This window comes from Raphanus sativus, chromosome 2 (genome assembly GCF_000801105.2).
Source record: "Raphanus sativus cultivar WK10039 chromosome 2, ASM80110v3, whole genome shotgun sequence".
NCBI lineage: Eukaryota > Viridiplantae > Streptophyta > Magnoliopsida > Brassicales > Brassicaceae > Raphanus > Raphanus sativus.
This window is the reverse complement of record NC_079512.1, coordinates 7727172-7750644: the sequence shown is the minus strand read 5'-3', so window position 1 is coordinate 7750644 and position 23473 is coordinate 7727172. Positions and strand designations below refer to the sequence as shown.

General features: G+C 31.8%; 2 protein-coding genes and 1 long non-coding RNA gene across 3 annotated transcripts; 2 read left to right on the top strand and 1 right to left on the bottom strand.

Moving 5' to 3' along the window:
- The first annotated feature begins 1647 nt into the window (after window positions 1-1647).
- LOC108826447 (uncharacterized) lies at window positions 1648-4478 on the top strand. Its single transcript, XM_018599833.2, has 10 exons — window positions 1648-1869; window positions 2038-2133; window positions 3085-3169; window positions 3276-3397; window positions 3487-3511; window positions 3603-3686; window positions 3768-3797; window positions 3884-3986; window positions 4066-4135; window positions 4247-4478. The coding sequence occupies exons 1-9, from the start codon at window positions 1774-1776 to the stop codon at window positions 4127-4129; spliced, it is 705 nt and encodes a 234-aa protein (XP_018455335.2). The 5' UTR covers window positions 1648-1773; the 3' UTR covers window positions 4130-4135; window positions 4247-4478.
- A 10474-nt stretch (window positions 4479-14952) lies between these two features.
- LOC108836645 (mannose-6-phosphate isomerase 2) lies at window positions 14953-17574 on the top strand. The gene is made up of 4 exons (XM_056999003.1): window positions 14953-15431; window positions 15809-15976; window positions 16455-16934; window positions 17101-17574. The coding sequence occupies exons 1-4, from the start codon at window positions 15063-15065 to the stop codon at window positions 17416-17418; spliced, it is 1335 nt and encodes a 444-aa protein (XP_056854983.1). The 5' UTR covers window positions 14953-15062; the 3' UTR covers window positions 17419-17574.
- A 5110-nt stretch (window positions 17575-22684) lies between these two features.
- LOC130502220 (uncharacterized) lies at window positions 22685-23255 on the bottom strand. Its single transcript, XR_008940182.1, has 2 exons — window positions 23110-23255; window positions 22685-22918 (listed from the first exon to the last, which is right to left on the bottom strand). It is a non-coding gene; the product is annotated as an uncharacterized LOC130502220 (long non-coding RNA).
- Window positions 23256-23473: the final 218 nt, after the last annotated feature.

The following is a 23473-nucleotide window of genomic DNA, read 5'->3' as shown; positions in this document are numbered from 1 at the left end:
AGTCATCAGTGACATTCTTGATTCGAAAGCCCATAAAAGAACGCATAGTCTTTGTCTATACTGATATTTATACTGGTCCGTTGTGAATGCATCCATTTTTCTTTGTAATTTTGTACGATGAAAAATAAATATGCTTATTGACAGCATAGGAATATCCACAAAATGATTTTGTATTGATGAAATTGAAGCTCGGTCATCTCATAGAATCTAGATTGTCAGACGAAAATGGGTTTATATGATATAGGTAAACCTTGTGACCATTCAAATTGTTACTATAAGAGAATTAAATTATTGAAATGAAGATAAATTACATCGTTTCTCAGTTAATTGTGAAATCTATATTATTAAAATAGAAGTACCGTAAAAAATATTTTTAAATTTTTAACTTATTTACAAAACAATGCCTTTGAAGTATTAAATAGTTCTAATTTTAAGTAATCAATATCTCTTTCAATTTTAATACATAATTACCTAAATTAAATTAAATGGTAACCATTTATTTTTATTGATAAATTTATCAAAATGTCAGTTTGCTCACTGATATGTTTTGACAATAGACATTTAATTTTTGGTTTGTTTCTAAATTATATATTTTGATTTTCAATTTTGTTGCGGTTTGATTGCAGTTTTTGATTCGAAAAATACCAAAACCGTTCGGTTATTTATGATTTTTTTTATTTGTTCAAATAACAATATCTTTACATATACATACCTAAAGTTGTTTTTTTCTAATATAGTGTTTTGGACTATAAATTTTTATGTAACAAAGTATTTTCTTTTCCAATTTAGTTGTTTAGAATATCTTTGTTTATGACGGATCTTCCTTTTTGACGAGCTAATAAAGTTTATGTAAATTCATCAAAAAAAAAAGTTTATGTAAATTAATCTTAAGAAGGATTTTAAAATGAGAATGGTACTACGGTGCTACCCCATCTTGAACATACATTAGCTAAAAGTATAATATAATTTTTTTTTTCGAAAAAAGTAAAAATACGAATTAGTTGCCAATAAACTAAAATACAAGTTATAATGACTCTACACCTTACAAGTTTACACCACATATACTTTACAATTATGTTGGTCTATAGTATCACAGAAAAAAAAAAGAAGAAAACCGTTGATTTCTAAATTAAACCTTTTATGCCTAGGTCATAAGAACCAAGGACGATCTAATTGAGCTAATCTCGATTATGAAATAGCTACTAAGAACAAGGTCCAGAATCAAAAATATGAGAAATGAATTCAACACGGTCATTGAGGTTATGGTCAACTAAGATGGTCTTCGAGATTTCAACAACCAACCAGACCAACCCATCCTCGACCCGGAGGCCATGTGAGAATGATCCAAAATTCCAAATGGTGAAGATTTGAAAACTATACAGCTATTGGCCTGTATTCTTGACCAAATAAGAAGTTTTCTTGAGTATATAGATGTAGAGCTACCAATTGGGGGGTTTGTAGCGTCTACACGATCCCGTTTAAACTGATGAGAAAAAAACTGATGTGGAAATAATACGCGTTATGGAGAAGGAAAAATAGGGAAAATTAAACGCGTGATTTGGTCAATGTTGGTCATCGATGTGTCACCTAATCCAAAGAAGAACATTAGAAAGAAAAAAAAAATGTCAAAAAAACTGAAAAAACAACAACAACGAACCAATCAAATTCATCCAATTTTTTTCCCTCTTTTCTTGTTTCTTTTTGCTCCCAATCACTCTTCAGATTCCGGAAAAAAGAAAAGAAAAGAAAGATTCTTCTGTTCTGTCATAAAAAATGAACTCGCCGAATTGGGAACTCCAGGGCTGCTGTAATCGGAACCAGAACGCGTTCCTCATCACCATCGGAATCTTCACCGTCGTTATCCTTCTGGTCAGTTCTTTTATGTCCTCAACAAAGACCTTTAAAGTCTGAACCTTTAGTTGAAGATCTGATGGGTTTATCATGTAATCTAGTCAAAAAAGGGTGTCCGATTCTAGTGTTTATGTATCTATTGACTTATAAAGTTTCCGACTTTTTTTGATTGGGTGTTTCTTACAGCTATGGAGGACATTCCTGTTGACTCCGTTTAAACTAATCACGGTGTTTCTTCACGAAGCCAGTCATGCTGTTGCTTGCAAGCTTACTTGTGGTGATGTAAGCTGCCTCTCTCTCTCTCATTTCTACTAGCTTTGATTTGGTTGACTAGTGATCCACTTTGAGAGCAATGGTGTCTCAGCATTCTACATAAGACATGACTGTTTAGCACGAATCATATAGTTGGTGTCTTGATTCAGTTTGCAAACATGAAAAATGTATGCTTTAGGCCACGCTTGGAACTCAGACTAGTTTTAGGTTTCTTGAACGTTCAAATGGGCAGAGCAGAGGGTCTTTTTTTACTATCCCACTACTTGAATACTAGCAACCATGCCCTAGGGTCGGTCGCTTTAGCGGCATTGTCTCTGTAGATGACTGTTTTCGACGATCTTAGAGCTTGCTGTGTATAGAAAACATTGTTTTATCCGTACTCCATCAGATTTGTATATGATATCTAGACTACAAGCTTTTTCATTGTTTAAGAAGCTAAGACACACAGTTAGTCTACTTAAACAAGTTCAGCTACTCAAGCCAAGCCATAGGTGTAGGTCTACTGTAACTATCCTAGGACTGAATGTAACAGATTATAGCTCGTTCGAGTTGGTTATAAAAGCTGTTATTCAGGGCTGCGTTTATAAACATGTCCCTGCCGACTGTTCATGGTGTAGATTTTCTTTTATGTAATTGAGATATCAATTTAGAGTATTTAAAATTAGTATTTTTCTCTTGTTTGGTGAGAACTCTATAAGAATAGGAATGTATAGCTTTCGCTCTTATCCCAGTTTCTGATTGTGTTTTTTCTTCTAGTTTGATTGATTTGTACTACAATTTTACCTTATGAGTTTATTACAAGCCAAACACTTTTTTCTTTGCAAGTAATGCTATGTATGAAATGCACATTAATAACCATAAAATGGTTGCACCATCTCTCTGTGAATCTGCATCTTAATTTTTCAATTTGCATAGTGCCATGTGTTTTGAATATAAACCATCTGCTTCTTGAACCAAAAGGTGGAGGGGATGGAGGTGAATGCAAATGAAGGAGGTTCTACAACAACACGTGGTGGCATTTATTGGCTGATCTTGCCTGCTGGCTGTAATGCACAATCTATCTCCTCTATACAAATTAACAACAGAGTCAACCTTTTTTGTTAATGGGTTAAAGTGTTTTAACTTTTTGTTTCTGTTGAATTGGCTTATAGATCTTGGCTCATCATTTTGGGGAATGGCTTTGATTCTTGCATCTACTAATCTTCTTACAGCAAGAATAGCTGCTGCTGGTCTGGGTCTTGCTTTATTCATCGTCCTCTTCATTGCCAAAAACGTAAGAAGGCAACTTTTTCTCTCTTATCTAACACTCCTTGAGACATTAACATCAAACAAATGAGATCCCAAATTTTTCTATCTTGACAGTGGACGCTTCGAGGTCTTTGTATAGGTGTGTTATCTCATGATTCCTCTCATTACATCTTCATTTTAATAGTTGATATAAAAAAAAACTTCTAACAATCAGTGAAAAAGTTTCTCAGGTTTCATAGTCTTCCTCGCTATCATTTGGGTTCTACAAGAGTTAACTACTGTCAAAATACTCCGTTATGTCATTCTCTTCATTGGTAAGTAAGTTCCATTGAAGTTCTATTTTTTCTTTACTATAAACATCTTATTTAAACAAAAAACCCTATTTCACATTTCAGGTGTGATGAATAGCTTATTCTCAGTTTACGGTATGTGTGTCTTTTCCTCTCATTAACTTCGCCTTCAACTACTATAAGAAGGTTCTTATTTTGTTTTGACTGCAATGAAAAATTAGATATCTATGATGATCTGATATCACGGAGAGTCCACTCAAGCGATGCTGAGAAGTTTGCAGAGATCTGTCCTTGCTGCACTGGTTGTGGCTGGGGTGTCATTTGGTTAGATTCCCAATTCATTACACAATAGTAAAAGTGAAAGTGTTTTTTTTTTTTCTGACAAGTTGTTTTTGATATTCAGGGGAATGATATCATTTATGTTTCTTTGCGCGTCTCTGTATCTTGGGCTTGTGATCCTATCATAGAGAAAGGTGTTCTTTTGGTTTTCGCTTTCTTGTTTTTTGTTATGAACATTGAATTCATATCTTTTTTGCTTTTTGAATTCTGATTAATCTTTTGTGAACCTCTTTGTGTCTCTCCAGGTTCAGATTCTTCCCAGTGAAATGCAGAGATTCTTATCTATCATCAATGCGCAGTTAACAATAGTTTGATTCTTTAAGATCCCTTTGTGTGTGTTCGGATTTACATTTGATTGAAAGTTTAGGATTTATTTGAAAAGTTTGTATGCTTATTCTTGTTTGACGTGTATTGACTACAACTCATTGATTGGTCTGTTTAATAGTACATCGTTTAAAAAAACACGTTGACTTCTGGTAAAGCTTCTCTTTCTTGAAAATGCTTGAAGCTTAAAAAGGATTAAATGTAGATAACTTTCATTTTAAAAGATAAAAATATAGAGAGCCTAAATAAATAAATAATCTTTTAAATTTGTTGAAATTCATTTTAAACTTTTTAAACGTTAGCATATTCTGTCACAGAATGACTCAATAGCTTATGCCAAATTGCCAATAGTCTTTTCAGAACATGCTTATTGGAACAGTTTGAATTGTTTTCATAATCTCGAGTATGCTGAATAGAACGTATCTGTTGTATGCAGGCCCGGCCCTGACATAAAGCCCAACAAGCAAGGATTTTAGGCGCCAAAATATATTAAAATGTAAAGGGCGCCAAATTTATTAATAGTCTACTTAGTACAGTGGCAAAAGCTGTTGAAGATTCTTCTAGGAACTAGAGTTCGAAGCCCAGCCAATGTATTCAAGGGGAAAATTTTTTTTTCATGCTTTAGGCATGAGATTACGCTGGACCGGCACTGGTTGTATGGATAATTTTAGTTTCAAAAAAATATAGAGCTTCGGGAAAATGTCTTTTATTTATTTTAGAACCTTTACTTGTCAAACGGTCACACATTACAGGGCATACAAATTTCTAACCAAATTTGTTAAACCAAACGTCAAAATGTTTTTTCTCATTAAATGTCCCTGGCAAAACTGTCTTCAAAGATGTTTAAAAATCGAGTTAGCGCTTTAACATCCTTAATCAGTTGACTATCAACTATCAAGAGAACTGGATATAAAATATGGTTGCGTTCAGAAAAAAGGACGCCAAGTCACGTATCAACTTAGAAAGCTAGTTATTAACACATGTTAAGTCATGTTATTTTCAGAAAAAAACAACAACACATGTTAACTCTTCTAAAACTTCCCTCAAAATCGAATAAATAACTAAAGTTGAGCACTAAAAATGGTGCTTAGAATGTTTCATACCATGCTTGTGGTTGTTTAAAGTTGAAAATGTTTTATACCATGCTCAAAGTATGCAACACAAATTGTTTCTATCATGCGAGGCCGATAGTTTCTCTTCAAAAAAAATAATCGGTTGTTGGTTCTTAATCTAGTTAGCAGTCTATTTAGGTTTATTTTCTTTTGTCGTTTTGGCTCCGGAACTGATCCTGTTAAGTTTTCTACCTATGTTTCTGAGGTTACCGTCAGCTTATGTCTATGGAGTTGCATTTATGCAATAGCCGGCTTTGGTTTGGATCTCATCTTTATTAATAAAATGCAGATGAAAAATAATTGTTTCTGTCATAAAGGATCTGAAGTATTGAGATTTTGTTCCGAGAAAAAATACCAAAAACAAAGTTTTTTTTTTGGGAAAATTGACAGAACAAAAAATATGGTTGTCTCTATGGTATAAACCCATCATTTAGTTGTCTTTTTAGTATAATTTTTTTTCATAATCCCAAAAATAATCATTGATTAATATAATTAAACACATTAAACTAATAGATTTTTTAAAAAAATTAACTAAAAACTTTTTAAAAAGGAAAAAAATAAAATTTTTTTAAAAAATTAACAAAAATAAAATTCGTAAAATTTATAAAATAAACATAATTTAGAAAATTGTTTTAATAAAAATGTTAAATAAAATTTATATAAAACGTTTTACAAATTTTTAATTTTATAAAAAGTTCTAAAACGTTTTTGATAAAACTTTAATAAAATAGAATTTGTAAACTTTATAAAACCAAAAGGACAACAACTAAGTTTTTTTTGTTCTCACAATTTTCCCTTTTTTGACTAAAAACCAAAAACAAAGCTTAGACATTATAAAGTAGAATGACACGCTAAGGATGAGTTTTTTATTATGTGTTTTGGTTTTGAATTTCAAAAAATTACAGATTTATGCGCAGAACTTTCTAATAAAAGAAAAGATAAATTTATAGGACATTGGACTATTCTATCGAATTATCATCATATCTATAGAATTTGTTCTGTATAAAAAATTGAAAGAAAGAAGCTAGTATAATTCTAGATGCCTAATTCTATCTAACATTTTTGGGTCCAATGCCACAAGAACCGGATTCAATTAGCTGACAAATACCAAACCGAATACCGTGTAGAAGAAAAAGTCATATTTAAAAGATGACGGAAACGCTCATACTTGGAGCCTAACGAACTCCACGTCATTGCCTAAGTTTCGTCCACTGATTTTGAAGACGTCTTTTAACAGTAACCCTTCGATCTTTATGCGATTCCACTCCACCCTGATTCCCATTCTCATTCTCCTTTTTTTCATCTTCTTACGTCCAAAACAGCTTTTCTTTAAACAAAAAAAATTGCATTGCAACTTGTATTGTAGAGACTAGTTACCATCCACAAAAACTTGCATCTACATTTAAAACATCTTCCCATGTTTTAGAATTAAACAGCTATATAGAACTTCTTAATCTTTGGTCATTGCATGTCTTACAGTAACGCAGTATGGCGCGAAATTTTTATTTACCACCATGAATATACACTACAAGAAAACATGCATATACCGAGGGAAAAAATCGTCGGTATGTCGTCGGAATAAAGCTATTCCGACGACATACCGAGAAAATACGTCCTCGGAAAAAACTCCTCGGAATTTTATATTTCCTCGGAATTTCCTCGGAAATTTCTGACGGAATTCCGAGGAACACAAATTCCGAAGAAATACCGAGGACCACTGTTCATCGGAATATACCGAGGAATACGTCCGTCGGTATATACCGAGGACTATTCCGAGGAAATTAATCGTCGGAAGTTCCGATTTGTACCGAGGGTATATTCCGAGGAATCCTTCCCTCGGAAAATTCCGAGGAATTTGTTCCTCGGAATTTTCCGAGGGAAGTGTTCCTCGGAATTTTCAAAAAAAAATTATTTTTTAAAAAAAAAATATTATTTTTTAAAATTAATTTTTGAATTTTAAATTTGAAAATATAAAATTTAAATTGGAAACATATTATTATATAAAATTCAAAGTCGTACAAATAAAAAAAAACATTTCGAGTTTATAAAAAAAAAGCTACGGGCTTTGGACGTTCGGGTCTGGCATGGTCGGGAGCACCTCGTTCGGGTGCAACCTCCTCATCATCTCCAACATTTGCTCGTTGAGCTTCTTCTGTGCCTCCCAGCCCGCATGTTGACTTGCCACCGTGGACTCCAACGCAGATATGCGATCATCCTTGTCCTTCATCTGACCCAAAAGTACTTCTGGATCAACAAAGGGCGGTGGTGCAGCAGAAGACGGAACCGACCGCGAACGACGACCCAAACCGAACAAACGTCCCTTCTTCTTTGGAACCCCCTGAAATAGAAAAGTGTCAAAATTAAATAATAGAAAAAATAAATTGAACATTAAAAAAAGAACTTACCGATTCAACGATTTCGTTAATCCAAACCCGAGGCAAGTAGGTCGAACCCGTGGAATCGTCATCCTCGGTTTGAAGCTGAGATCATCAACCGGCTCGCTATCATTAGGGCGAGATCATCAACCGGCTCGCTATCATTTTTCTCCGCCTTGTAAAAAACATAAGAATAGTACTGATCATCATAAGACCTGTATATATATATATGTAAATATATATTTTTTTAAAAATAAAATCCCAAATAATAGTTTTTAATCACAAAAGATGTTTTAATACATATATTTTTTAAAAAATATAGTTTAAATATATAAAAATAGTTTAATAATTACAAAACAGTTTTAATATATTAAATTTGTTTAATAATTACAAAAATAGTTTAAATACAAAAAAAAAGTTTAAAAATGACAAAAAAAATAGTTTAAATATATAAAATAGTTTAATAATTACAAAAATAGTTTTAATATATTAAAATTGTTTAATAATTACAAAATTAGTTTTAATATATAAAAATTATTAAAAATTTATAATTTGTTAGTATACATGATTTATACATCTATAAAAAATTATAAATCGTTTATAAATAGAGAAAAAAGGTTTATAAATTTTTTAAAAAATTTTAAAAAACGTTTTATTATTACTGGAAACTTGAAAAACGTTTTTAAAAATAGAAAAACGCTTTTAAAAATCAAAAAACGTTTTAAAAATAGAAAAACGTTTTGAATTTTAACCAAAACAAAAAATAAATCCAAAAAAAACTAAAACAACAATCAAAACAACAATCCTAACTTAAACTACCCATTCAATCCTAAACTATCCATCTAACAACCTAAAATCCGAAATTCTAATCTCACAAACCATAATCAATCAAATTTTTTGAAGAAAAGAGAGAGGGATAGGTGCTTACATGATTTGGCAAAGAATTGGAGGAAACAAACGGTGGGATTCGCCGGAAATCGATGGAGGAGGAGGAGGAGCCGCGTAGAGGAAGAGAGGAGAGGAAGAGAGAAATGGGGAAGAAAGAATCGAGATACCCTAATTTTATGAGGGGTCCGACGGACATTTTCCGTCGGAATTTCCTCAGTATATTTTTAAGGGTCGTCGGAATTTCCTCGGTTTAGATATATCTGATTTTCCCGAAATGTTTGGCGGCTAGGGTTCCCGGGTAAATGAAAAAATTCCGAGGAACAAGGGTTCCTCGGAATTTCTTCAGAATATTCTGAGGAAATTCCGAGGAACCTTGGTTATGTTCCTCGTAATTTCCTCAGAATATTCTGAGGAAATTCCGAGGAAACAGGGTTTGGGGTTTCAAATTCCAATTTTTTGCCGTATTTCATTTCTTATACAAATGTAATGCATACCATTGATGATTCTTTGTATAGATGATCATAAACCATGAAATAACAAAAATTCAAAAATAATTGTAAGTATTCCCTTTTACGTTTATTAAAGTGTATAAGTGTTTATCTTATGTTGTGTGGTTTTCGTTCAAGCAATCGTAAAAGTGTTTGTTATTATGTAAAACACCAAAGTTTGACTTCATAATATGGTTAAGACACTTAATGAAGGTTATATACGTGTTATTCAATCCGCAAAACGTTGTTTTCGGTTTAAAACCCCAAGTTCCTCGGAATTTCCTCAGAATATTCTGAGGAAATTCCGAGGAAATTCTGAAAATCAGTACTTTCCTCGGAATTTCCTCGGAATTTTCTGAGGAAATTCCGAGGAACTAGGGGTTTTAAACCGAGAACCCACATGTTCCTCGGAATTTCCTCAGAAAATTCCGAGGAAATTCCGAGGAACAATACTTTATAATCAAATTCCTAAATCGAGAAGGTAAATTCCGAAGAAATTCCGAGGAAACCCTAAAGTCCCTCGGAATTTTCTCGGTATTTCAACAAAAAAAAAACAAAAAAATAAAGCTACTCTGATTCTGAGTCAATGGCTTCTTTTTTATGTTTTGTGAAGGAGAAGTGATATCTTGCATATTTGCATTGTTTTATCCATTCGTTCATAAGCATTTGATCATATAGATTAGGACTTAGACATGTTCTGCTTCCGGTTGTCGGCGAACTAACCTCATGAATTCGGTTATACCTCGTTGGTATTCTTTCGTAAGCAATCTCGTCTCCGGATCCAAATGAGGTCGATCGATCCAAGAACGAAAATAATTTGAAGAAGACATGTTTTTTTATATCAATTTTGTGATAGTAGGAGAGAAGAAGAAGAAATGGAGTGAATGAAAATGAAGAGGGGTAAATCCAGCCGATATAGTGAGGAAATTCCGAGGAAAAACTACCCTTCCTCTGAATTTCCTCGGAATTTTTAAAATCGTCCAACGGCTCTCTAACGGCTACAAAATATCCTCGGAATTTTAGAAATATCCGTCGGTTTTTTTCCGACGGACATGGTTTCCTCGGTATTCCCTCGGAATATTCTGAGGAAATGTGTTTTCCTCGGAATTTCCTAAGAAAATTCCGAGGAAATTCCGAGGAAATCACATTTTTGGCTTTCCTCGGAATTTCCTCGGTTTTTCGTCAGAAAATTCCGAGGAAATCATTTTCCCTCGGAATGTCCCTCAGAATACCGATGTTTTCTTGTAGTGATATAATTATCATTTTTTTAGACACACAATCAAAAACCTAAGAGACGAGATGAAGCATGAATCACACAGTTGCATTTATCTTATTAAAACAGAAATATTGTGTTGGATCTAATTTTTTTTTGTAATTTTACATCTCCTATTGTAAAGTTTTTTTTTTGGTCTAAATGTTAAGTCCTATTGTAAAGTTAAAACCACTCAGAATCATTAATGCTCTTTCCCTTATAAAACAGTAACATTCCATCTAGTTACTATCGATGGTTTAACCCGTCTCTCTTATTTATTGTAGTGGTGAATCAAATAAAACTGTATCCATGCATTTATGTTTATAAAAACTAGACAAAAATGTGTATATCGTTCAATGGATGTTCTATATCTTATACTTTTCCACAAAAACTAGCACCAATTCATATTTTTTTGACATTGAGTTCTACGTAGAATCATAACTTCTTCTTCCCACTTTACATTTATAATCAATATATAAGCATAATTGTGAGAGTATAAACAAATGCATAGTTTATACATGTTACATGTATAGTCATATAAATAAAAGAAAAATCATGTTTAAAACATGATAGAGTTTCAAAATCTATTTTTTATTTATTTTTTTATTTAACATAAAAATAAAAACAGATAATTTAAATAATTTTTGTAACAATTTGGAATTACGACATATGGTATAAAATACGATAAAATTAAAATTAATAAGTATTTAAATATAATGCAAATATTGGACTTAACTTTTAAATTTAATTTTAAAAATAATAAATTAAATTAAATTACATATTGACCACCTATCTGTTCAATCGGCAACTTTGGTTTTTAGCAGCTTTTTGCGTGTTTTATCCAATTTCAAATAATGAATCTATACTATTAAATTCTAATGTCATTCCTATTTTTATGCATAATAACATTTATTATTCTCAACTAAATTACCATAAATTCCCTAATCTTTCATTATTTATTTGCATTTAAGATTTTACAAATTAATTCTAGCATTTATAACTTTCTACACGTTCAAACATCTATCTTATTAAAATTTAAATACAAAATCGAAGTGTTTGAAGACTTGAATAAGAGGATTAAATTTTTTTGGAGTGTTTGTAAATTTGAATAATAGTCTTAATGAAATTTGTTTGGATACATTGAATAGTAGTATCTATTAATTGTGTTCTCATATTTCACTTAGTTTAACAATTTAATTAATTATGTTACCTTAATAATAATTTACATCATTAATTATATTACCATAATAATAATAGTGCATGTTTTTATTTATTAGTTAATCAATATTAACTTTGTGACAATTATAAATCAAAAATGTTAATAATTAGGTTTTATATATGATTAAAAGTTTGGTTTAGTTTATTTTACTAAAATATTTTATTTTAGTTTCAATCGGTGGAAAATTACATATCCAAAAACATAATTCAAAGATATGTTTTTGTGAAGAAAATAATAACTTAAATCAAAATAACTAAAATATGCTATATTTATTGCCACTTAATTTTTCACTCCATATAATTATTTTACTTGATAAAAACCCCTTTCTATTTCACTTAATTTAGTCAAACACATAGAAAGAGTTTTTTTTATTAATTTATAAAATAAGTTAGACATGAACATTATATATCCATTTAGGTACATGTTGTTCTTTTTGGGTATCATTTTTTTTTAAACCAAGTCCCGCTTAAATATTATAAACTTATGTGTGGATTTTCAGTTGGATCTGGATGAATTCGGTTCTGATGTATAGAAACCTAAAAATATCTAAATAATTAATGTATCTAAAACAGATTCGGATATTTGTAACAAAAATAGCTATATAACCTGATTCGGTCCAGGTCTTTTGAATATCATTAGTTATATTATGATACATCTAAAATATATAACACTAATTATGAAAAATAAATATCGATATATAAAAATATATTTCAGGGGCCAATTGAACAAAATATTAGTTGGTTCAGTTGAAATAAATATATTTAAAAATTTATAAGAACTTAAAAAAATCATTATAAAAGTACTGTATATTTGGATTCAAAATCATTTCTTTTAACAATAAACAACACAAATATGTTGATTTGTATAAAAATTTAAATTACAATGTAAATATTTAATTAATGTAGAAATACGTCACATTGTTTATACAAAATATCAATATAAAAGTATTGTACATTTGCGTTCTTAAATGATTTATTTTAACAACAATTCAAATAATTATGTTGATTGGAGAAGAAATAAAATAAAGCCAGAGAAACACATAGTTTATCAGAGACACTCTATGTGTCAAATTTATTATAAAGAAAACTTTACTAAGATAAATACATTTAATAATTACAAAAAAATAATATATTTCATAAAAGTAAAAAATAATATCCGCGCTTTTGAAGCGCGGATCAAAATTAGTTAAATAATATATTTCTACCAAAGAATTATACCAAATGCTCAACGTAAATTACTGGACAAATAATACATGGTTTATTCCAAAAAAATGCTCAGCGTAAATTAAGGAGATGTAACTATGTTTTCATAAAGCTTATATGTGATGTTTTTCACTTAATAATATTTCAACCTAAAACTATATTCTAAAATTTTCAATAGTACATAGTCAGTGTAACAATTGATTTAGCACTATAAATAATAAGTGAACTATTTATTTATTACAGTTCCTTAATATTGATAGTGTAATATTTACTGTTAATAAAATCTATCAACAATTGTTTTTAAAAATAGACGTAACAGAGATTTCAGACGGGTGAACAAAAAAAAAAGCTATAAACTTATGAGGTCAAAAAAAAAACTTATGATAAAATAAATTTGGACTAATAATAAATGTTTTAAATAAATTTATATTATATTTTTAAAACTTTATAATATAAGTAAAATAAATACGAAGCAGGTTATTTAAATGGAATAATTATCTCATATTCATAAAATGATATTTATATAAATTTTAATTTAATTATATAGACTTAAAAAATATTATAAAACATATGTGTAAATTTCAAACTTTCACTAATTCATTTTTCGACAAAGATTAACCATGTACTTGGAAAACGTAGATCAAAATCTAGTATTTTCTAAAAACCCAAACTAGATTGCATAACAGATCATCAGATTTATCAGTTCGACCACAGATTCATATCAGATTTAAAATCGATGACTTAAATGCAATAATATTTTAAATAGAAAAATTCTTACAATTAATAAAATATCTATAACACTGTTAATGAAATTTTGCATCTAAAAATATCTCATCCGAATCAAAATCTAGTTGGTATTAATGTTTCTTCTATATCAACCCAAATGATACCAAAATATAAAAAGTAATAATGTTGGCTTGTGAATAAAGTAAGAAACTTAAATTATGTCATTTCAGAGGAGGAAGTATGTCACATGTAAATTGGATCATTCATACTTTTCATGGAGAACTTCCACAAGGAAGCCATTGACTTCTTCTACCTTTCTCGATTTCCAGCTTGACCCATTTTTGTCTTTTGAAGTTATGAGAACTTTATGTATAAAATATTTAAACTACAATTGACGAAATTTTATTAGTATTATTTTTAATTTTAACAAAGGTTGAAATAAATAGATTTGACAAATTTGAATACTAAAGTCAATCTAGTAGTATGGTAGTTTTTATTAGCCACCTATATGACGTTCATTATCCTAGTCTATTGAACATTGATGTGGCAAACGATGTAGATGAGACATATTCTCCTTTCACAAAATAAATTAGGTTCATTCCAAACAAAATAAGCATTAAAAAAAAACAGGTTCGTTCCATATCTACGATTTTGGCAAGTCTGAAAATAAGTAAAAGAAGTTTCAGCAAATTTCGACTCATGAGTATCTAGAATCTTTTTTTTTCTTTATCCTCCCAATCTTATCTTTTCACAAATTCTATGGATGTGATTGGTAATTGATGCACAAACTTATTTATTTCTAAAGCACTAAAATCAAAGTAATCAAATTTTAATTTATTTTTTAAAATTACAGCTCTTGAAATAACCTTAAGTTGTATAATTGATCTGCAGAGCTAAGTATATAAAGTAATTTTTAGTGTTTTCCATTAAATTATAAAGTAATAAAATCTAAAATTAAAGCAAAAAATCTACAGATTTTTTCTATATCAATAAATTATAAAGTTATAGTCATTACTAATTGGACCATAATTCAAAGCAGAACACGCAATTACCATTAGAATAAAACAAATAAAAAAAGAGTTCTCAACTTATCTTCCAGAAATGGTCATTACCTCTATCTTTAGATTTCTCCTCCACATCTACTGATGGATAGGTTTAAAGAAAAGCTTTATCTTCTTGTACACGTAAGTACTTTCATAATTTAACTAATTCCCGTGAGCCTCATTTCTAAACATTTACAATATCAGTAAATGCATATCTTTGTGACTACACAAGAATAAAGAAACTATACACATATATTTACTCCATTGCTTGCCCAATGTATAATATTCTTTCCATATAATATGATTGACTTTTAACCCTCTTCCAAGGAAGTATATTATAAATATAGCATACAATACAAGAAATGCCCATCATATTATCATCTCCTCTCTGATTCAGCGAGGAAGAAAGAAAAAAAAAAACAAAAGGCCAAAATGGGTGCAGACGCAATCCAAACGAACGGTGGTGATCCCGCCAAGTTAACCGTCGTAGAAGGGATCAAACGGTTGAGATGCGCCGTGAAGAACTACGAGTGGGGCAAACTCGGACATGACTCACTGGTTGCGAGATTCCACGAGGCCAATTCAGGGAACCGTGTTGACCCGGCGGTTCCTCACGCGGAGTTGTGGATGGGTACTCACGAGTCAGGACCGAGTCACGTTGTAAACGAAGAAGAACTCGGGTCGGGTCATGAAGGGTCCGAATGCATGTTTACGTTGAAGTCGTGGGTTACGGATAACCCGGATGTTCTCGGGTCTAGAGTCGTGGACAAATGGGGATGTGATCTTCCTTTCCTCTTCAAGGTATATATTTATATTACCAATTAACCTAAGACATATATTTTCAAGTTCTGTTTACGGCCAAACTTTCTTGTTCTGGTATATAAATAAATAAATAAATCAGGAATTGAACTATTTATTTGATATTCATATCCTAATCAAGAATTTTTGCTCTGTTTTTCTTACTAAAGTTTCGATTTATTCTGTGTTTAAAAAGATAATAAAACTTTTCTGCTTTCAGATTCTGTTTGCATATATATAATCAATTTGCCATTTTCTTGGTAAATAATCATTATATATTAGATCTGTTTACATTTTGACACTGTTTTTTACAACAAAACCTAATTTTAAATTAATACATAGAGATTTGAATCTTTCTTTTTTGTCGTTGTTAAAATTAGGTTTTGTCAGTGACAAAAGCGTTGTCGATTCAAGCACATCCAGACAAGGCATTAGCAGAGAAATTGCACAAAGAAGAGCCTCTTCTTTACAGAGATGCTAACCATAAGCCTGAGATTGCTCTCGCAATTACTCCTTTTCAAGCGCTTTGTGGTTTCGTATCTCTTAAGGTACACATTTCAGACTCTTCTCTCTTTCATGTTCTGCAAACCTTTAACTAATTTTTTTTATAGATAACTTTTAATTAGGGTGGTTTTTGGTTTATGTTATATCGGTTAAATTGTTTCCCATACCATGTCGAATTACAATCGGTTTAAGCTTGTATTTTAGATCCGGTTGATTATTCAGAATGAAGGAACAGTGTCATACTAATGCCTTGTTTAACAATCAGTGATGTTCAATCAAGATAAACCGATCTGATCTAAAAGCAATTTCATACCCGAATAACTGAAACATAAACCCAAATGGAACTAGTGCCAAACTGAATATCACTTTCTGTGGGACATGGTCCATTCCAATTAATTTGTTTATTTTGGGAGTTTTGGTTCACAATGGTTCAACTCAGTTAAACCGAATTAAATTTATTTTACTACAGTTGTTTTGCTTATTACATATTCTAAAACAAAAATTGAACCGGCTCTGTATCAGGAGCTGAAGGAAGTGATCGCCAATGTACCAGAGATCACAGAGCTCGTCGGAAGTAAAGCTGCAGATCAAATCTTAACCGTCAACGAAAAAGAGGGAGACGAGAGTATTAAACCCGTTGTCCGTTTGATCTTCACACAGTTAATGTCTGCGAGTAACAATGAGACGAAGCAAGTCATATCTGAGATGAAGAGGCGTCTAATCACGGAGAAAAACCACCGTGAACTGTCGGAGAAGGAGAAGTTAGTTTTGGAATTAGAGAAACAGTATCCAGGTGACGTAGGCGTGATCTCAGCTTTCTTTTTTAACTACGTCAAGCTTAGTCCCGGAGAGGCTTTGTATTTGGACGCGAATGAGCCACACGCTTACATCTCCGGCGACTGTGTAGAGTGTATGGCGGCTTCAGACAACGTTGTCAGAGCTGGTCTCACTCCTAAACACCGCGATGTTCAAACGCTTTGCTCTATGCTCACTTATAAACTGGTAACTTTCTTTTACACGTTAACGTTTTGGTTAAGTTAGTAAACCGATATTTTGTTTTCTTTATACTTTAACGTTTTATTTAGTTAGTACACCGAATACCGAAATTAGGTTTAACCAGAACCAATTTTTGTTTGGTTATTGATTAACTGTACCGGATTTGTTTCAGGGCTACCCGGAGATTTTGAAAGGATTTTCTCTGACTCCATACATTACGAGATATCTTCCTCCATTTGATGAGTTTGAGGTGGACCATTGTGATCTTCCTACAGGGAAATCGACGATTTTCCCGGCCATACCCGGTCCTTCGGTCTATCTGGTTATAGAAGGAAAAGGGAAACTGCAAACCGGTTCATCTCAACTGTTGGTTAACCGAGGAGATGTTTTGTTTGTTCCGGCGCATAACGAGATTCACGTAGCAGGAGAAAGTGATGGGATGAGGCTTTACAGAGCTGGAGTCAGTAGCAGATTCTTCCAGACACTCTAGACAGTATTAATATATTTATACGTTTGTTTTTACTCTACATATAAACATAGGGATCAATTCGCAGACGTGATCATAGTCTATCTTGGTCCATGTTCTTCAATTCCCCAATGGCCCATTGCGTATTAACGTTTTAACGAGTTGTTTATTTATTTTTTTTTTCCCGTCGAATATATTATATAAAAGGGCCAAGCCCAGAATCTTACAAACTTTGAAGCCCGTTAACAACGGGCCCAAACTTAAAACAAACCGGCCCACAGCCCAAAGAACCCCAAACCCTAGCGCCAGAGCAGCTCACGATGCAGCCGCCGCGAAGATTGAAATTAGGCAGGACACGTGTTTCATCCTCGACACACGAGGGCCACGCGTCACGCAGGCGCCACATCTCTACCGCTTCCCGCTACCACCGGAGAACCAAAGCTACGTTCACCGGAACCAGACCTGAGTTCACCGACTCCAAGCATCACCACCGCAAATACTTTTTACTCTCCCGAGTGGTTATAATCGGAGAGCATCAATCGCCACAGCGAGATCTCGTCCACCACTGATGACCGCACACACCCAGGAGAAGGCATCACAAGCATGCCCGAATTTACCACCAGAGACCTTCATCCGCCTCCACCGAGGCCACAAACAACCAACAAACCACCATGACTGCTAATAAAAGAAAAGCAACAAACTAAAACCTAAAACTCTAGGAACCGAGATCCGGCGGCGCAAAACAGAGGAGACCTTCACACCCCGGAGACAAAAGCCGACGACGGCGGATCTGAGAAACTTCCCCGTCGCGGAAACAGAAGCCGGCGTCGACAGAGCTAAGGGAGCCTCCATCTCCCGGAAGAAAGCCGGCGTCGACAGAGCTACGATAGCCTCCATCCCCCGGAACCAACCTTTACACATGCAAGCCCCTCCTTTCATGCCAAGAGCCTCCACCGCAACGCGTCCTCCCTCCAGTCGAAACCAGAGCTCCGACAAGGCGTTTGGTGGTAGACGGCGAAAAGAACAGCACAAATACTTCTCTTAACCGAAGAAAAAAAGGTTCCGGCGCCGGCACGGACGCTCACGCGCCGGCCGGACACCGAACCAGAATCAGATCTCCTTTCTCTCTCTGTTTTCTCTCTCTATTCTCTCCCCAACTCCTCACAACGAGTTGTTTATTTATTTTGTTAACTTCTGTTCTTGCACTTTATAAACAAATATATAAAGCTAAAGAAATTGTATTTTAACTAATTTAAATATAACCTTGATCCGCGCATATGTATTTTATCAAAAATATGTTGCTATTTATTTTTCAATAGTGTTATATCATATATGTATAATCATATAACTAATTGTATTTTATACTTACCATCATATAAGTAATCATATAATTAATAATATTATATATATACCATCATATAAATAATCACATCTATTATATTTTAAAAATTTAATGTGAAATATAAAATCCATAATTTAAGTTTGTGTTAGAAATTGGGCTTTGTATTGTATTTTTCTTATATACATTGACAACATTTTTCTAATGGTCATTGAAAAATATTTTAGTAAAATCAGTTTTTGAATATAAGTATATATTTTGAATCTATTTTGATATAAATCAATTGTAAATTATTATTTTGATTTGAAATATGTATATAAATTTTTAATTTTGTTTTATAATTATTTTGGACAAAGATGTTTAGATAATTAGATTGAGCTATTTTCGTATATTTTAAAGATGATCCATATAGATAGTTTCTTATAATATAATTGACTTTCAATTTTTTTAATAACATAAATTCATTATATATTTTTTCTTAACATACTGCTATCCATGTTTCCAAACAACATTCTATTCATGTTTTTTTTAACGTCTGATTAATTATGCTATTACAACAATGAGAATATTACATAGACGATTTTACAGCCGACAATTATACCACCTTGTAAGAATACACGCTTGACTGCATCACTCAGAGTCGTCCTATGAGATCCATGTTCGATGGTACGCCCTGCACCAAGCTGGAGATCTCTTGTAACCTATTTCTCCATAATATGCATAATTTGGTATTTTCTGGGGTTTGAACCCTAGACCTCTGGGTATAAAAACATTAATGAACCCTTAGTCAAACCACTGGACCAAAGGGGCTTTCACAATTCTATTCATGTTTTATACTTATGTTTGCAAACAATTTCTAAAAGTACGTCAATTTTAATATATAGATAATCAACTCTAGTGGCCACTCTCAAAAAGTGCCGAAGGTATTATGAATGCTCATCTTGGATTTAACCTATGGCCTGGTAATTTATAAGCCATTTGGTCCATTGTTAGTATATGTAGGGTTTTGAGTAAACCATTATCAATCTTCTTTAGAACAGTATGACAATGTAGCTCTATATGTTTAGTTCGCTTGTGGAAAGCAGGATTAGTAGCAACGTAATGCAACTATATTTTCAGTAAGCAAAACATGAGGTGAAGATTCCCGTAATGACTTAAGTAGAGTACAAAACAACATCATTTCACAAGAAGCAAGAGGTAAATTATAGAATCACCAACAAATATACTGAAACCTATAGTACAAACTTTGAGATGAGTGCATTACCTCTTCTTTCAACAGAGCTTCAAATATTTTTAAAGTCTTTTCAAGTTCTTCACCATATGATTCCAAAACATACTTTTCAGCAGCCACAACCTTGAGCTTCTCAATCTCCAACACCAAAGTATCAGGTTTAGACCTCTCTAAGGTTACTTGTTCTTCAAGCTTTGCAATAACAGATTGGAGCTCAACCTTAGTACTTTGAAATATTTCATTGACTTAATTGTTCTCTTCGGTGAGGGAAGTAATCTACAATACAATAAATTGGTGTTATTTTCTTTAAGTTTGTAGTAAACAAGAAGAATATATCAGCGTAGATGATAAACAGAAGATATTTAGCCCAATATCCCGCAGGCTCATTTGAGCCAGTCCCGCATGAGACCAAATTCCGCATAGTCCCTGTCCCGTGAGGCCCGCTAAACAAATGGGCCTGGATGTTCATGCCCAATCCCGCTCGCAGCAAATTTTAACGGGTCCGGCCCGCGGGCAAGTCCAAGAATTGCCATCTCTAGTACAAAGTATACTATCAATACAAGCAGCCCAATTCTCATCAGCAAACCTTTGAGTGTAAGATCATAGGATGCAGAATAGAATAACCCTAACAAAACTGTACCTTTGATGTATAAAGTGATGTGAGATGAGATAACATGGCGCTGATGAATACTGATAGAGTTTAAATGTAATATATGACCTTGTAAATTGTCAGTTATATTAGATGACCAAGAATCCGATTATACAACTCATGATCTTCAATCAAGTCTCCATCTTCCTTTGAAAGTTTCAAATTAGGATTCATATGTACTGAAGAATCAGATATCTCTAATGCACTCTTCCTCTGGCAAATAGATGCTCCATCAGAGAATCTAGAGATTCTAATCCCAAGAATAACTTTACGGAGTTAAGATCTCAAAGTTTGAAGAATGATTTTAAATCTTATGCAATTATGGCTCCAGCTTCATCACTTGTATTAGCAATAATAATGTCATCTACATACACAAAATCATCATTTGTTTGCCAAAACAAATATATGTGATCACCATGAGCTTTAACAAAGCCAAGATGAAATGAGTGATGCAGAATTTTTTAAAGCACTATTGATATGCTTGTTTGAGTTCAAAAATGGTTTCTTCAGTGTATAACTAACTGCTATACGCGGGAAGATTCCCCCCCCCCCCCCCCCACACTCTCTCTTGCTTACACAAGATATGAACAAGGCATACTTTGCATGATATTAATTGGGAAAATTGCCAAAACGGAACAAAATTTTAGCATGGTTGTCCCTATAGTATAAAACCATCATTTAGTTGTCTTTTTAGTATAATTTCTTTCATAATCCCAAAACTAACCCTTGATTAATCTAATTAAACACATTAAGCTAATATAATTTAAAACAAATAATAATTAAAAATATTTAAAAAAGGAAAATAAAAATAAAAAAATTTATTTTTTTTAATAAAAATAAACTTTGTAAAACTTAATAAAAATAAAAATAATTTACAATTTTTTAACAAAAACGTTAAATCAACCTAATAAAAACAGTTTATAAAGTTTTATTTTTTGTAAAAAGTTTAAAATGTTTGTAAACTTTTTAATTTTATCAAACATTTTAATAAAAATAAGGAAATTTAAAATGTATTTTTATAAAGTTTGTTTAAACTTTTTATTAATAACTTTTTGTAAAGTTTTATTTTTATTTTTATAAAGTTTACAGATTTATAAAGTTTTTATTAAACACATTAAACTAAAAGAATTTTTTAAAATTTAATTTAAAACGTTTTAAAAATGGAAAACAAAATAAAAAGTTTAATATATTTAATAAAAATAGACTTTGTAAAAATAAAAATAATTTACAAATTTTTTTAATAAAAAATATTAAATAAACTTAGTAAAAAACATTTTACAAATTTTTATTTTTATAAAAAGTTTTAACCGTTTTTAATAAAACTTTAATTAAATAAAAAATATAAACTTTATAAAATTAAAAATAAAACTTTACAAAAAAATTTCATAAAAACTTTAAACTAACTTTATAAAAAAACATTTTACAAAGTTTTATTTTTATAAAAAGTTTAAAACGTTTGTAACCTTTTTAATTTTATCTAACTTTTTAATAAAAATAAAACTTTTAAAAATGTTTTTAATAAAACTTTTAATAAAAATAAAATTTGTAAACTTTATAAAAATAAAAATAAAACTTAACAAAAAATTGTACCTAATTTCAAAACAGCACATGTTGTATAGATATGTATCATAGAGAACAATAGTTTGTGAAAAAAATCAAAAAAAAAACTATGGAAAAACTAGGTGTGGGCAACCGGGTGACCATTCGGGTTTGAGTAGATACTAATCGGGTTTCGGATTTTCGGATTCTTAAAAATCAGCCCCAATCGGATATTATAAAAGTTCGGACCGGTCTCGGTTCGGATCCTCTCGGGTTCGGTTCGGATTTAGTAACAAATCCTAAACCCGGTTGAACCCATTTAATTTTCGGGTTCGGATCTAAACCGGATATCGGTTATCCATATTCCTTTATTTTACCCGAACAAACTGTTTTGTGACTTCGTGTTAGACGAAGGAACGTTTCAAATGAAAAACAAAAGTACACAGAGAAAACTAACTCTATGGTTATGTCATACAAAACGTGAACAAAGAAATAACAAGTATAAAAATATTCTGCAATAATGAAAAGCAAATACTCCAAACGTGAGAGCCTTTATTAAACTTCAAAATAAAATGAACTTGTTCATAACAAACCAAGCAGAACACACTTCAACTGAAAACGAACTAAAGCTCAAAGAGAACACCAAAACCAAAATAAAAATACGAACCAAAACCAAAATAAAAATACGAACCAAAACCAAAATAAAAATAAAAGACTTCAAACTTCAGCAGCAGTCTTCATTCTTCAATTCTTACGCTCTCAAACTCTGAGAAGACACAAAATACAATACATAAGTGCATAAACAAACGAACCAAATGTCAAAACAACTAAGATAAATAGAAAACATACCTTTCTCAAGCTTGAAATGCAAAGAAACTTTTTTTTTTGGTCGCTAAATGAACCCGAAAAAACACAACTTAATACTAACTAATCAAGTACAAAGAAGAAGAAGACTACCTCTGAATGTGCTATTGACGTCTTTGAGGAAGGAAATTAAGACTTTTTGATGGGTTACTCTCTCCATCTCAAACGCTTATATAAGAGAAGATATTCTAGGGTTTAGAACTTGCAAAAGAGTAGATTCGGAGAGGATAAGAGTTAGGAAATAAAATAATGTGAAAGTGTTGTCGTTTATTGATGACTATGGCCACATATATATACATCAAGATATCTCCTAATACACTTAGAGATATGTACGAATAGATAAATACAACATTAGAGTTTATAGTTATCTCTAAGCTAATCCTTATCTCTATACCCCCCTCAAGTGGGCAATGACACATCTTGAATGCCCAACTTGGACAGTAGATAGGAGAACGTA

Bases quoted from the DNA above. Each gene is read 5' to 3' on its own strand.
- LOC108826447 (XM_018599833.2), top strand. From the start codon at position 1,774: ATGAACTCGCCGAATTGGGAACTCCAGGGCTGCTGTAATCGGAACCAG. The intron at 2,134-3,084 runs GTAAGCTGCCTC...TTGAACCAAAAG, and splicing joins GCAAGCTTACTTGTGGTGAT to GTGGAGGGGATGGAGGTGAA. The intron at 3,987-4,065 runs GTTAGATTCCCA...TTTGATATTCAG, and splicing joins TGTGGCTGGGGTGTCATTTG to GGGAATGATATCATTTATGT.
- LOC108836645 (XM_056999003.1), top strand. From the start codon at position 15,063: ATGGGTGCAGACGCAATCCAAACGAACGGTGGTGATCCCGCCAAGTTA. The intron at 15,977-16,454 runs GTACACATTTCA...GCTCTGTATCAG, and splicing joins GTGGTTTCGTATCTCTTAAG to GAGCTGAAGGAAGTGATCGC. The intron at 16,935-17,100 runs GTAACTTTCTTT...GATTTGTTTCAG, and splicing joins CTATGCTCACTTATAAACTG to GGCTACCCGGAGATTTTGAA.